Source organism: Amblyraja radiata, chromosome 2 (genome assembly GCF_010909765.2).
Source record: "Amblyraja radiata isolate CabotCenter1 chromosome 2, sAmbRad1.1.pri, whole genome shotgun sequence".
NCBI classification, from domain to species: domain Eukaryota; kingdom Metazoa; phylum Chordata; class Chondrichthyes; order Rajiformes; family Rajidae; genus Amblyraja; species Amblyraja radiata.
The window spans coordinates 42299040-42313055 of record NC_045957.1 but is presented as its reverse complement, the minus strand read 5'-3'; the positions used below and the strand labels follow the sequence as shown (position 1 = coordinate 42313055).

General features: G+C 41.1%; 1 protein-coding gene across 1 annotated transcript in view; it reads right to left on the bottom strand.

Annotated features, from left to right (window-relative positions):
- The window catches only part of dgkb (diacylglycerol kinase beta), a 568450-nt gene that overhangs the window by 312988 nt on the left and 241446 nt on the right, over nucleotides 1-14016 (bottom strand). Inside the window, exon 15 of the mRNA XM_033045582.1 lies at nucleotides 1386-1471. Within this exon, the coding sequence (XP_032901473.1) occupies nucleotides 1386-1471 (86 nt within the window). The remainder of the gene's footprint in view (nucleotides 1-1385; nucleotides 1472-14016) is intronic.

Below are 14016 nucleotides of genomic sequence, written 5' to 3'. Positions count from 1 at the left end.
TTGTGGATTGCTGTTGAGCTAATTATGCTATCCCTTGCACTGGGGCACTGAAGCCAATTTTAATTCCCTTGCTGTGACATCAGATAAGATCCGTTTAATTGGCACAGGCCATGGATCAAACCTGGGTCCTATTTCGTTGACATGGCTCAGTTACTCTTTGAGGGAACTGCCCCACTATTGTGCAATGTGCATGCACTTTGTGTCCCTTTAGTTAGAAGAATTAATGAGTTCTGCACAATTGTTTACACATGAATTCACAAACACACACGATTGCATTGATAATCTTTTATGTGGCAGAGCATCTGGCCCTTTCTATGTTGAGGTTGTGAATGAATCCTGGTTGCCTTGCTTGTGCCTGAATGGATTATAACTGTGTTGGAGAACTCTTATTTGTTTCAATGTTTTACTTGCAGCATCACCAAGACAACCTGGAACAGTTGTATTTAATATTTATAGCATGGAAGCCTTACAACTCAATAAGAGTGCATTTGTTTTTGGTGGAACATTCTTTAACCACGTAATTTGTTTCCCAGCCTCCGATAAATATTCATACTCTTAAATAAAAAAGATTAACACTGCACATAGGGTAAAAAAAATCAAATGAGCAGATCACAAGATGAAGATTTTAATGGCAAAGCTTGTAAGTTGTTGAGTGGAAGATTGTTGAAGGTGAGATGAAGGGTGTGTATGTTAGTGGAGGGTGTGAAATTATAAACTCTACAACACGGGTAGCACGATGGCGCAGCGGTAGATTTGCTGCCTTACAGAGCCAGAGACCCGGGTTCGATACTGACTATGGGTGCTGTCTGTAAGGAGTTTCTACCTTCTCCCCGCGACCTGCATGGGTTTTACCCGGGGTGCTGCAGTTTCCTCCCACACTCCAAAGATTTGTCGGCTAATTGGCTTGGTAAAATTGTAAATCATCCTGAGTGTGTATAGAATGGTGTAAATGTGCGGGGATTGCTGGTCGGCGTGGACTCTGGGTGAAGGGCCTGTTTCTGCACTGTATCTCTAAACTAAACATGAGTAGAAAATGTCCAAGAACATAAGATTATAACAACATTGCCTTATTACTGAAAAAAAACTTTTCAAAAATGAGTATTTCGATCCTTTGCAGAATGTGTGCAACCTATTAATGCATTCCCACCAATTGCAATTTTCTATCTCTCAAATAATTCATTATTTCCCCCCAAAATAAACTGAGGAAGCAAATAGCTTTAAACAGTGAAAGACATTCATTCATGTGAGAGTCTGCATTAAGAATCAGTCAATATTACAGATGCAATCTTGTCTTAAACCTGGTCTTTTTCTGTTTTATGTCGGGTTTTCAAAGCTCATCCAATTATGGTTGTGGTTCTGGGGCTTGCAGTAGCTAAGAATCTTACCTATGCAATCAAGGATCCATCCCACTGTTCCGTCTCCACCGCAAGCTAGAAGTCTAAAGTCAGGAACATCCCGAAAAAAATTTAATCTGGAAAAAAAAAAAGTTTGTGACAAGCCTATCCTGAACTCAAAGCAAAATACTGCAGATGCTGGAAATAGGAAAACACTGAATATTTTGAGAATTTCTGTTTTATTTCCAATTTTTAACTGAATGCCTTCTTAAAATGGGATATTCACCATGTTCCACAAAAGTTCTTGCGCTGAATGATTTATCACTGTGGAGGCACACGTGCAAAACCATTTAGTCTTTCTTGCTTCCTATGAATGCAGATCCTACAGGGACAGTTTCATGCACGCATTTCTACAAACTGTTCCCATTTTACAGCTTTCTCCCCACAGCTATTGAAATTTAGCATAGTTAATTTATTCTGTTACTTTTAGAATGTTCACGTACAATTTATCATTAACGTGAACGTATTTCATTTGTACAAAGAAGTTTTCCTCACTTTTAAATAAAAATAATATTCGACATTATAGCCTCATATCATCAATTTACACAATAATGTTTATCCTCGATACTTGGTCTATCATTTTAAATAATAGTATTAAACGCTCTTCAAGATTTTAGAGAACTCAACCCTCGTTCCTTGTAACTCAGAATCATCATTCTGGCAAATACTTCAGGAACTACGAGAAGTATGCAAATACACTGATCATTCCACTGTGGTCTATATGGTTTAGATCTATGCTTTAGCATTCTAAGCAGAAATCTTTCAACCCATTTTACCTTCAAATGGATTTATTTTAATAATCCCTTTTACACATTTCTATAGTTGGGCATATAGAAATGCTCATTCTCCAATCTGTAACCTCCAGCTGCATTTAGAAGCTCATGATTTAAGCGTCATTCTATTTCTCCACAGAATTTTCACAACTAGAGTTATATGACAAATTAATTAGCAATCAAAATATTCAGTCCCTTTTCTCTTGGATTCTCTATAATTTCAGTTACTAAGAACTTTCTCTCTTTATTTTAGTTTCAGATTTGCCCTATAAATAATTAACTGAATTAAGTGCATCTTAAAATGAAATTGAACTTTGTCTTCTAAAATAATCGCCTTTAAGCTTCCACTTTCATGAAAAAAAATGTTATTACATTTTCTATTCAATAGTGAATAACTGTACTTCAGACTGATTCCTATATCAGAGTTTAGCACTGATATTAAGTTATCAACTAAATCAATTCAAAGTGACATTCTGATTTTGCTGAAGTGAAGAAAACTATCGAATTTAGTATTTTGTTTAATCAGTATCTCAGGTAACAAAGACCTGGTTGAATTATGCATTCTCCATGTGGGATTATAACTTAATGCTGATGCTAGGAATGTAGCAACGCTATTGAAATATTGTAATAAAATTCATACAGAATTGCTTTGAAAAGAGGAATTTCAGTTGATATAACAAATAGTTTATTTTTCTATGGGTCAAAGAAGTATTTGATCAGCTTTGATCTACAAAATATCTTTGTAAGCAACAACATCAACAAGTATTTTCATAACATCAACATTGCAAATAATTACGGCATTTAACAGGAACAAGATAAAAAAAATGCTCCTTTTGAACAGAGAAACCCCCAAGTCTTGTTTCGAGACTTAGGAACAATCAGGACTGGGAATTGATTTGCAATTCTGCATAGAAGTTCAAAAATCATGCTTAAAAGTTAAAATGTGCAGTTGGAGACTTGACTACAAGTTGGTAGAGGGAGTACTGCCAATCGAGTATCATGGCATTCGGGAAGCAAGTGACATTGCTGCCAACTGCCACACAGCTACACTGTTTGGAGTGTTGAAATATTTAAATGCAAGATCCTCACTCCTGACTTCAGCCAGCCTCCTGCTGTCAATTCAGAACTATAATATTCCATTTAAATAACAATTCCCCCCTCCGTACCTAAAACTTAAATTGTTGCTCATGCAACTCCTCCATCTTCTGAACAGCAATCGGTCTCCATACATCAAATGCTGAGTGATAAATTGCAAGTCAGAACAAATTACTAGTCAGAACTGTGTTCCGTTCCAACCGGTTCAAATTAGTGCCGTTCTGCTGTACTTGTTCCATCTGGTGCTACAAATCATTATATTTTATTTTTATCTCTTTTCTTTATGAAGTTAAAAAATGTAAACTTTATTCAGAAAAGTTCATCTCGCAAGGCACAAAGAACGTCAGCATCTGGCTTCTCCAAACCTCTGACCAAAAACTCTTACAGAAGCAATGCCATTTTCAGATGCTCTATTCAAAGCACAGCACAAAGAAGGATACTTTTACTGTAACCCGAGATGAGATTATTTGTAATAAATTGCCCCTTTTCTTCGAAAGCAGGTGCCTTTTGAGTAATGTCTTAAGGAGAACAATCCATGAGATGTAAAGAAAACCCACATTTCTGAATAATATCAAAACACCAAGTGCTGGAGGAACGCTACGGGTCAGTGCTGGGAATGTAGTGGTGGCGTTTTATGTTGGGACTTCCTGAATAGGAAGGAGTAATTGTCAAGGGAATGATCAGCATCATGATGCACGATTTGCAGACCAAAACAATCGTGTGTGGTTGTAATGGGCAGGTTACATAAAGCCCTGTGATTGGAGTGGAAATAATTAAAATCTACACCCTGCAGAACAATAAATATGCATGATCCACAGAATTTGCAAAATCAAAAACTATACGGACCATCTTGCATTATTACTTCCAAAAAATATCTACAGGCTCATCTGTGACCACAGAAAGACTACCTTTCACCATGGAGCAGTGCTTGAGAGGGGTTTTAACATGACAGAAAGAATATGGCAAAGTTCAATTTCAGGCCTGCAACCAAAATCAATTGCTGGCAATTCCATACAATCAATTACACTTCAGACCACTGCAGGAATGTTCTTACTCCAGAAAAACAAACAAGGAACTGCAGGTGCTGGCTTACACAAAGCTACACTAATGCTGAAGTAACTCAAAGTTGTCAGGCAGCATCTCTGGAAAACATGGATAGGTGACATTTGGGCGGGTCAGCACCCTTGGTTTAAGCCTTGGGAGGAGCCGGTGGAGCAAGTTGTGGATTTGTGGACAGATTGACCATTTCAAAAAAAAATATCAAGCCAGTAAATTGCCACCAGCCACCTGTGTAATTGGGATGAGGCAGTGCAGTTATTTATGAGGATGGGTGAACAATCAGGAGTTTGTGAATTTGGAGTAACATTCTTGTCCTTACTGCTCTAGATCAATATAATCTTTGACTCAAGCTCCTTGAGCATAATTTAAAACTGACAACAGAGGAGCATTTCAGAAATATAGAAAGTTTAAGGGGGGTATTTAAACATCATATAAATTAAGAGAGAGAATGAAATAGCACTGAGGACAAAGGTTAAGGAAAACTTTGAAACATTTAATAAGAGTATTTAGGACAAGAGGATAACCAGAGAAAGTGTAGCACCCAATAAGGACCAAAATGACAACCAATGCATGAAGTCAGAGAGCATAGGGGAGGTCTTAAATAAATAGTTTTCATCTCTAGTCACAACAGAGGACATTATAGAATTCAGGGAGGGGAAAATTGAAATTCTAGAACATGTAATCAATGTAAGGGATGAGTATTAGTTGCCTTTGTGGGCTTAATGGTAGATAAATCCTTAGGAGCAATCTGAACAGGCAAAGAAGGAGACTGCCGGTACCCTGATAGTGTCTTTCAAATCTTGTCTCCAAGCAAGATGCCAAGTGACTGGAGCACACCAAATCTGCTATCATTGTTCAAGAAGGGCAGCAGAAATAAGACAGGATTATAGCTTTGTGGTCAGAAGGTTACTGGAGAAAAAGAGGGGGGGGGGGCATATTATTCTATAATTGTTAAGGAAGGCATTAATCTAAAACTGTCAGCATGGCTAGTACCTGGATTAGAAAGACATACCTACCTAATGAAGCCAAATAAGTTTAACGAAGATGGGCATCATAATCAGCAAGGACGAGGACAAAATGGCCTCTTTCTGTGCTGTATTTGTCTATGATTCTATGACAGTTAGAAGGTCATCATGTCTATCAATATGATTGAAATTTTCAAAGAGATAATAAATTCCATTGATGAGTACAGTGCACTGTTGATGTTGTCTACATGAACTTTAACGACAAGGTTTTACATGGAAAACTGGTTGAAAAGGTTAGGTCAAGTTAACAAATTGGATCCAACTGGTCTTGATCAGCGATGTATTCACAGGTATAATTTCTGAGATCTTTACTACCCATTGCTTAGATTAAAGGTCCTGTCCCACTTACGCGACTTTTTCGGCGACTGCGGCACCCGTCATAGGTCACCGAAAAATTTCAACATGTTGAAAATTCAGCGGCGACCAGAAAGACGCCACGACTCTGGGTGACTAGGAGACCTCGCACACCCATACAGGCGACCCCTGGCAACATGTCGCGGGTGGCGCGGGGTGTCACCAGGGGGCATCTCACCAGGGGGTCGCCTGTATTGTTGTGAGAGGTCGCCAGGGGGTTTCCCGTATGGTTGTGAGAGGTCTCCTAGTAACCCAAAGAGTCATAATATCTTTCTGGTCGCCGCTGAGTTTTCAACATGTTGAAAATTTTCGGCGACCTATGATGGGTGCCAGCAGTCGCAGAAAAAGTTGCGTAAGTGGGACAGGCCCTTAAAGGTTTTGAAATGAATGTAGGTGGCACGATCAGTTAGTTTACAGATGGCACAAAATTAGTATTATTGTTAATAATGACAACAATTGTAGGCTACAGAATGCTATTTAAAAATTGGTAAACCAATTTCATTTGCAAATTAATCTTGATCAGTTCAAACTGATGTACTTTGGGAGGACTCACATTGGTACAATATATACACTGAATGGTAAAGCCTCTGGGAATACTGAAGAAGACAGAGTCTTTGGTGTAAAAGGCCAAGAATCCCTGAAGGTAGCAACAAAGGTAAAAAAGGTGGTGAGGAATGCATGAGTATCTTCATTAACCAGTGTATAGAATAAAATAACATGGATGTTAGGGAAAAGTGTTATTGTAAAACATGGGTTAGGTCATACCTTGAGTATTTCATGCATTTTTAATCACCACATGAGAGGAGCAGAGGAGATTCTCCAGGGTGGTATCATGGATAGAGCATTTCAGGTTCAAAGACTACATAGGCAGGATTTGTTTTTCTTGAAGATGAGGAGGCTCAGGGAATAGCTGATTTAAAGTACTTAACAATATAAAGGGTATGAATACAGAATATGGTTGGGAATATCTCACCATAGTATGTAAACTTAGAGGACTTTGGTTCAGAATAGTGGTCAGAATATTTGAGAGGGGATTGGCTTATTTCACTCAGAGGGTGGTTGAAATCTGGGTGGCTGAGAGTCTTTAATCTAGTCAGAATTTTGGTCAACCTCTTTTTCACCCTCTCAAAATCCTCCACATCTTTCATGTAGTATATTCAATGACTGCACCTCCACCTCTGGGTAAATAATTCCAAAGATTCACGAGCCTGAGATAGACACAAAGATAGACTCAAAGATAGATTCAAAATGCTGGAGTAACAGCGGGATAGGCAGCATCTCTGGAGAGAAGGAATGGGTGACATTTCGGGTCAAGACTCTTCTTCAGACTCAACCCAAAACGTCACCCATTCCTTCTCTCCAGATATGCTGCCTGTCCAGCTGAATTGCTCCAACATTTTGTGTCTATCTTCGGTGTAAACCAACATCTGCAGTTCCTTCCTACACAGAAGAAATGCCTCCTTTTCATCTGAAATGGTTGGGCTCTTATTCAGAAACAGTATACTCTCAGTCTGGATACCACTCCCTCAGGAAAACTCCCCTCTTCATTCAGTGTTCATTCTCCTCAGAATCTTACATGTTTCAATGATTATCTCTCATTCTTCTGAACTTCAATTAATGTTGCCCAACCCACTGAACCTCTCTTTAAATATCATAAACGTCATCAGAGGAATCAACAATTTTTGCCTTGCGTACAAGGCAAACGTGGAGATTAATAATGTGCACAGGTCTCACCAGTAGCCTGTGAAGTTGCATCAGCATTTCCCTATTGTTATTTTCCAAACCCTTTGCAGAAAAGTGCAGACTTCCTAAATGCTTGCTCTACACGCACACCAACCCTTTGTGTTTTATGTACCAGGACCCCCATATAATTGAGTACAAGAACATTTAGCAGGCTCACTAGTTTTAAATAATAATTTGCTTTCAAAGTCTTGCTTCAAATGTAGAAAACTCCACCTGTCAAGTTCTGACCACTTCTTTGAAAGAACACTAGAAATCACCAGTAAACAGCCCTTTCATTTTTGGTGTGACATTGCCATTCTGCCTTGTGGGATATTTAAGCCTGCCTTGAGTAGGGGTCTTCCCACTCACAAAGAAAAGTGTTGTCACACAGGGGTACATGAAAAACCCAACGCCCAATGCTAAGAGATCCCATTCCCTGGCACTAGAGCTCAGCACAGCCAATGGTGATGTGAAGGGTATGCTGCTGCTGCTGCTGCTGCTGCTGCTGCTAGTCAACATGGAAACATGGTGCAAAGCAGAAGGAGCCATGTCTGGAGGTTGTGATGAGGAAAAAAAATAACCAATCCTCGTCTTACTACTGGGCATCAGGCATCAGACATCCAAGTGTGCAATAAGTCATGCACTCACCGCATGCAAATTAATTGCTTTCCCCCACTGTACTTGTGTGGCAAATGCAATTATGACTTCATTGAATTCAACGGACTGCAGTTTATGTTCAGCGGATAATGATTAAAAAAATCACCCCCTTCTGCCAGTTACCAACCCCTAATCGTTGTCATTGTAACATTCAATGATTACTGATGTGCATGAATCAATGGTTATTACTACATCCCTCCGAAGGGTCTAAGCTGATTTACATCCCATTAAACGGCAATCAATGGCCACATTGTGGGATTCAATATAATTGAAATAAGTACAGCACCGACTCATTCTATTTTCTCTTTACTTGCATTGCAGTTTTGATGTGAGGAGGAGGCACTGGGGAGCTGGGAGTTAATGCATTTCTTTAAGATTATTTTTATCAAGAGCATCTTGATGTTTGAGTTCCAAGGTTGAGTTTATCTCACTGAATATCAGAGAGTTTATGAAATCAGTCTTTTGCTGAGTGAACGTTTCTTTTCTGCGTCCAATTTAATACCGCTGGGGAAAGATCAACAAAGCACAAATTGGTACTTTTTAAACATCATAGTCATAAGGATTCCCGATGTGAAACATTTTAGCTACAGCAATTTTCCTCTGCACATACTGCCTGACCTGCTCAGTTCTTCCAGCAGATCTCATTTTTTGCTCCAGATTCCAGCTTCTGCAGTCTCTTGTGCCTCCGCAACTACTGTACATGATTTGTCCCTGATGTGTGAATATTCATGCCATCATTATTTTAGGGCTTAGACACGACAGTGCGTAAAGTGGTGGCAGTATGGAATAATCAAAAATCTAATTGAGGCAGTGAAGCAAACTTTAGATTCAGTTCGCAAAGATAGGAATAGCCTCCAAATTAAAGGGTAGCACAGTGGAGCACTTGGTTGACCTGCTGCCTCATAGCGTCAGAGAGACCTGGGTTCAATCTTGACCAGAGGCACCAGAGATCCGGGTTCAATCCTGATTTTGGTTGGTGTCTGAATGTAGTTTGCAGGTTTTCCCTGTGACCATGTGGGTTTCCTCCAGGTGCTCCAGTTTCCTCCCACTTTCCAAAGACATGCAGATTATGAGGTTAATTGGACTCTGTAAATTGCCTCTAGTGTGTAGGGAATGGATGAGAAAGTGGGATAACATAGAAATAACTTGTAAGAAGGAACAGCAGATGCTGGTTTAAACCGAAGATAGACACAAAAAGCTGTAGTAACTCAGCTGGGCAGGCAGCATCTCTGGTGAGAAGGAATGGGTGAACTTTCGGGTCAAGACCCTTCTTCAGACTGGTTCGGGATAAGGGAAACAAAAGATATAGACGGTGACGTGGAGAGATAAAGAACAATAAATGAAAGATATGCAAAAAAGTAATGATGATAAAGGAAACAGGCCATTGTAAGCTGTTTGTAGGGTGAAAATGAGAAGTCAGTGTGAATTGGGTGCGGGAGGGATAGAGAGAGAAGGAATGCTGGGGCTAACTGAAGTGAGAGAAATCAATATTCATACTACTGGGCTGTAAACATTAAAACAAGCCCTATTTTTATTGTCTTGACAGATAATCAGCGAGTCAATTCTAATTGAGAGTCCATGAATTTAGTGTGACATTGAAGTAACAAGGGAATCATGGACACAAATATTCCTTTTATAATTCAAAATACTTTCACAAGAACATCTGGACCATTACATACTGTATCAAAATCAGCTCAGTCCACTTGGAGATGTGCATAGTGAATAGTGAAAGACCTTGATAGAGTGGATGTGGAGAGAATGTTTCCACTAGTGGGAGAGTCTAGGACCAGAGGACATAGCCTTTGAATAAACGGAAGTACCTTTAGAAAGGAGATGAGGAGGAATGTATTTAGTCAGAGGATGGTGAATCCGTGGAATTCATTGCCATCAAAAGCTGTGGAGGTCAAATAATTTAATATTTTTAAGGCGGATATTGACAGATTCTTGATTAGTATGGGTGCCAGGGGTTATGGGGATAAGGCAGGAGAATGGGGTTGAGATGGACAGAAAGATCAGCCATGATTGAAAGGCAGAGTAAACTTGATGGGCCAAATGGCCTAATTCTGTTCCTATAATTTATGACCTTATGAGCTTAGAGACGATGGCATTCACCTGATACTTCGACCTTTGCTCTTCTCAGAGTATAAATACCCTGTGTGGTGGGAGTGCTAGTGTGGTACTTTTCAAGTAACGTTACCTACTGTATTACATCCAATTAACAAGGAACTGCAGATGCTGGTTGAAACCAAAGAATGACACAAAATGCTGGAGTAACTCAGCAGGTCAGGCGACATCCCTGGAGAAAATGGATAGGCGACGATTGAGGGTTGGAACCCTTCTACAGACTGTTTACCGTTCCATTGATTGTACACATCCAAGTCACTGTGCGCCAATGAGAGACGAGTGCAGGGCTGAGAAACAAGTGATGGGTCATCAATCAAAGTAATTGCCTTATCCCAAGTTCTTAGAAAAGGACAACCACACTAAAAGGTGAATTTTGTATTTGAGGAGCACAAAATCTGATTTATTTTTTGAGAATCGGAGAGATCATTTGAACCCTTTATCAGCCTTTGCCTCCCCAGAATGATTTTGGATTAAGAAACAGACAAATAAATGAAAATCAAGGCACAGGCATGGGGCAATGAACAAGTCACGGCATTCAATGGCCAGCTGAGCTGAATGACACTAAAGTCACAGAACTTCATATGAGAGAAGGGTTAGCTGTGTCACTCTGTTGTTCCATTATTCTTGTAGGGCACTGAGTGAGGGTACTGAGGTGACAACCAGCCATTATGCCTTTTGATGTGGTGGTGCTGTGCTCTCAGTGTCTGGGAGTTCATCATGGGGCTGCTCAAGATACCACACATTATCACCAGTTAGTAGATGTGCAGGAATGCAGTGCTTTGAAAGATACTGCAAATTAAATCATGCAACTTGGTGTGAAATACTAGGATTTGAGCACTCCTGAGGAAGTATCCAACAATGTAATTAGTCCAGCATTCAAATATTATGATTATCCCATTGAAGGTTTATGCTCACACATTCATATGGCAAGACATTTTTACCCATTTCTCAAAACATATTTTGTAATATCAGGTGACCACAGTCAAATGCCAGAGGTGCAGGGCACATTTGCACTTCTGCCAAATATTTTCAATTTAAGGAGTGCCTAGTGAGGAAAACAAATCCAGAATTGAAGCAATGGTTAGGTGAAGGAAATGAGTAAGAGAACTACAAGTGACAGAAATATAGGAAGACATAGATCCGGTAGCTTAGGACCACGGTACTCAAGTTTGTGTACTTAATGGGGCTGAAACAGTGACTGCTGGTGGAGATGCTTCCCATGAGGGGAAAGGGCTCATTTTCCAATGTTCTATAGATTCAGGATCAGATCCTGTGGATTGGAGGGTAGCTAATGTTATCCCACTTTTTAAGAAAGGCGGGAGAGAGTAAACAGGGAATTATAGGGTGTTGTACTTCCGGTGGCGCTGGTGCCAGCAGCCTCCACCTACAGCCCGGTATCATTTTGTTTTTTTGTTTATTTAGTTATGTAAAAGTGTGTTTTTTTGTGTTTTTTGTGTGTTTTGATGCGGGGGAAGAGGGTACGGTAAGGGGGATACCGTCCTGGTGAAGACGCAACTATTATTCGAGTCGCGTCCTCGCCCCCCCCCCCAGCGGCCTACCTACTGGATTGGCACGGCCTTTCCTGCCGGGATCGACCAGAGCTCCAGCAGTGGCGGGACAGCGCTGTAACATCGCGGGGCTGGCGATGCCTTACCGGGGATCGCCGTCTGGAGCCCGGAGTGCTGGACCTGCGGCACCGACATCATGGAGCTGCGGTTTGCGGGCTCCCAATGCGGGCGGCGCTGATGGACAGCGCGGGGTCCTGCGACTCTGCCCGGCTCGGCCTGCGGACTCGGGAGTTGCGGACTCCGGCTGTGGGAGGCGGCTGATCGGGAGGTCCGGGCCGCTGAGGAGGAGGATGTTCACCGTCGGGGTTCGGCGTCGGCGTTCCACCAGCCCAGCGTGAGGGCCTGAACATCGGGCCACCCGGGGCGGTGACTGCGGGTGCTGGGAAGGCCTCGACCACGAGTGAACATCTGGGAAGAACGGAGGGGAGGCTGGCTGGACTATGGTGCCTTCCTCACCTTGGTGCCACTGTGTTATGTTGTGTCGTGGACTTTCAGTGTTTGTGCTTTTTTTTAAATTGTATTTTATTTTTAATATGTTTTATTATTTATTATTATTTATTTATTTTTATTTTTATGATACTGCCTGTAAAGGAAATTCATTTAGTTGTCTCTAACTGAGACAATGACAATAAATTTGAATACAATACAATACAATACAATACTGTTAGTCTGACATTGGTGGTGGGTAAGATGCTGGTGTCAATTGTAAAAGATGAAATAGCGGCACATTTGGATAGCAGTAACAGGATCGGTCCGACTCAGCATGGATTTATGAAGGGGAAATCATGTTTGAATAATCTTCTGGAATTTTTTGAGGATGTAACTAGGAAAATGGACAAGGAAGAGCTAGTAGATGTAGTGTACCTGGACTTTCAGAAAGCTTTTGATAAGGTCCGACATAGGAGATTAGTGGGCAAATTTAGAGCACATGATATTGGTGGTAGGGTACAGACATGGATAGAAAATTGGTTGGCAGACAGGAAACAAAGAGTAGGGATTAACGATCCCTTTCAGAATGGCAGGCAGTGACTAGTGGGGTACCGCAAAGCTCGGTGCTGGGACCACAGCTATTAACAATATACATTCATGATTTAGATGAAGGGATTCAAAGTAACATTAGCAAATTTGCAGATGACACAAAGCTGGGTGGCAGTATGAGGAGGATGCTATGAGGATGCAGGGTGACTTGGACAAGTTGGGTGAGTGGGCAGATGCATGGCAGATGCAGTTTAATGTGGATAAATGTGAGGTTATCATTTTTGGTGGCAAAAACAGGAAGGCAGATTATTATCTGAATGGTGTCAATTTGGGAAAAGAGTAAATATAACGAGATCTGGGGGTACTTGTTCAACAGTCACTGAAAGTAAGCATGCAGGTACAGCAGGCAGTGAAGAAATCTAATGGCATGTTGGCCTTCATCACAAGAGGAGTTGAGTATACGAGCAACAAGGTCCTTCTACAGTTGTACAGGGTCCTAGTGAGACCACACCTGAAGTATTGTGTGCAGTTTTGGTCTCAAAATTCGAGGAAGGACATTCTTGCTATTGAGGGAGTACACCGTAGTTCACAAGGTAAATTCCTGGGATGGCGGGACTGCCATATATTGATAGAATGGAGCCGCTGAGCTTGTAAACTCTAGAATTTAGAAGGATGAGAGGACATCTTATTGAATCATATAAGATTATTAAGGGATTGGACACACCAGAAGCAGGACACATATTCACAATGTTGGGGGAAACCAGAACCAGGGGCCACGGTTTAAGAATTAGATAATAGACAATAGGTGCAGGAGTGGGCCATTCGGCCCTTCGAGCCTTCACCGCCATTCAATGTGATCATGACTGATCATCCCCAATCTGTGCCCCGTTCCTGCCTTCTCCCCATATCCCCTGACTTCGCTATCTTCAAGAGCTCTATCTAGCTCTCTCTTGAAAGTATGTTCTTGCTACCAAAGTTGATAACCTCACATTTATCCATATTAAACTGCAGCTGCCATGCATCTGCCCACTCCCCCAACCTGTCCAAGTCACCCTGCATTCTCATAGCATCCTCCTCACAGTTGACACTGCCACCCAGCTTTGTGTTACCTGCAAATTTGATAATGTTACTTTGAATCCCTTTATCTAAATCATTAATGTATATTGTAAATAGCTGCTGCCGAGCCTTGTGGTACCCCACTAGTCACTGCCTGTCATTCTGAAAGAGACCCATTAATCCTTACTCTTTGTTTCCTGTCTACCAATCA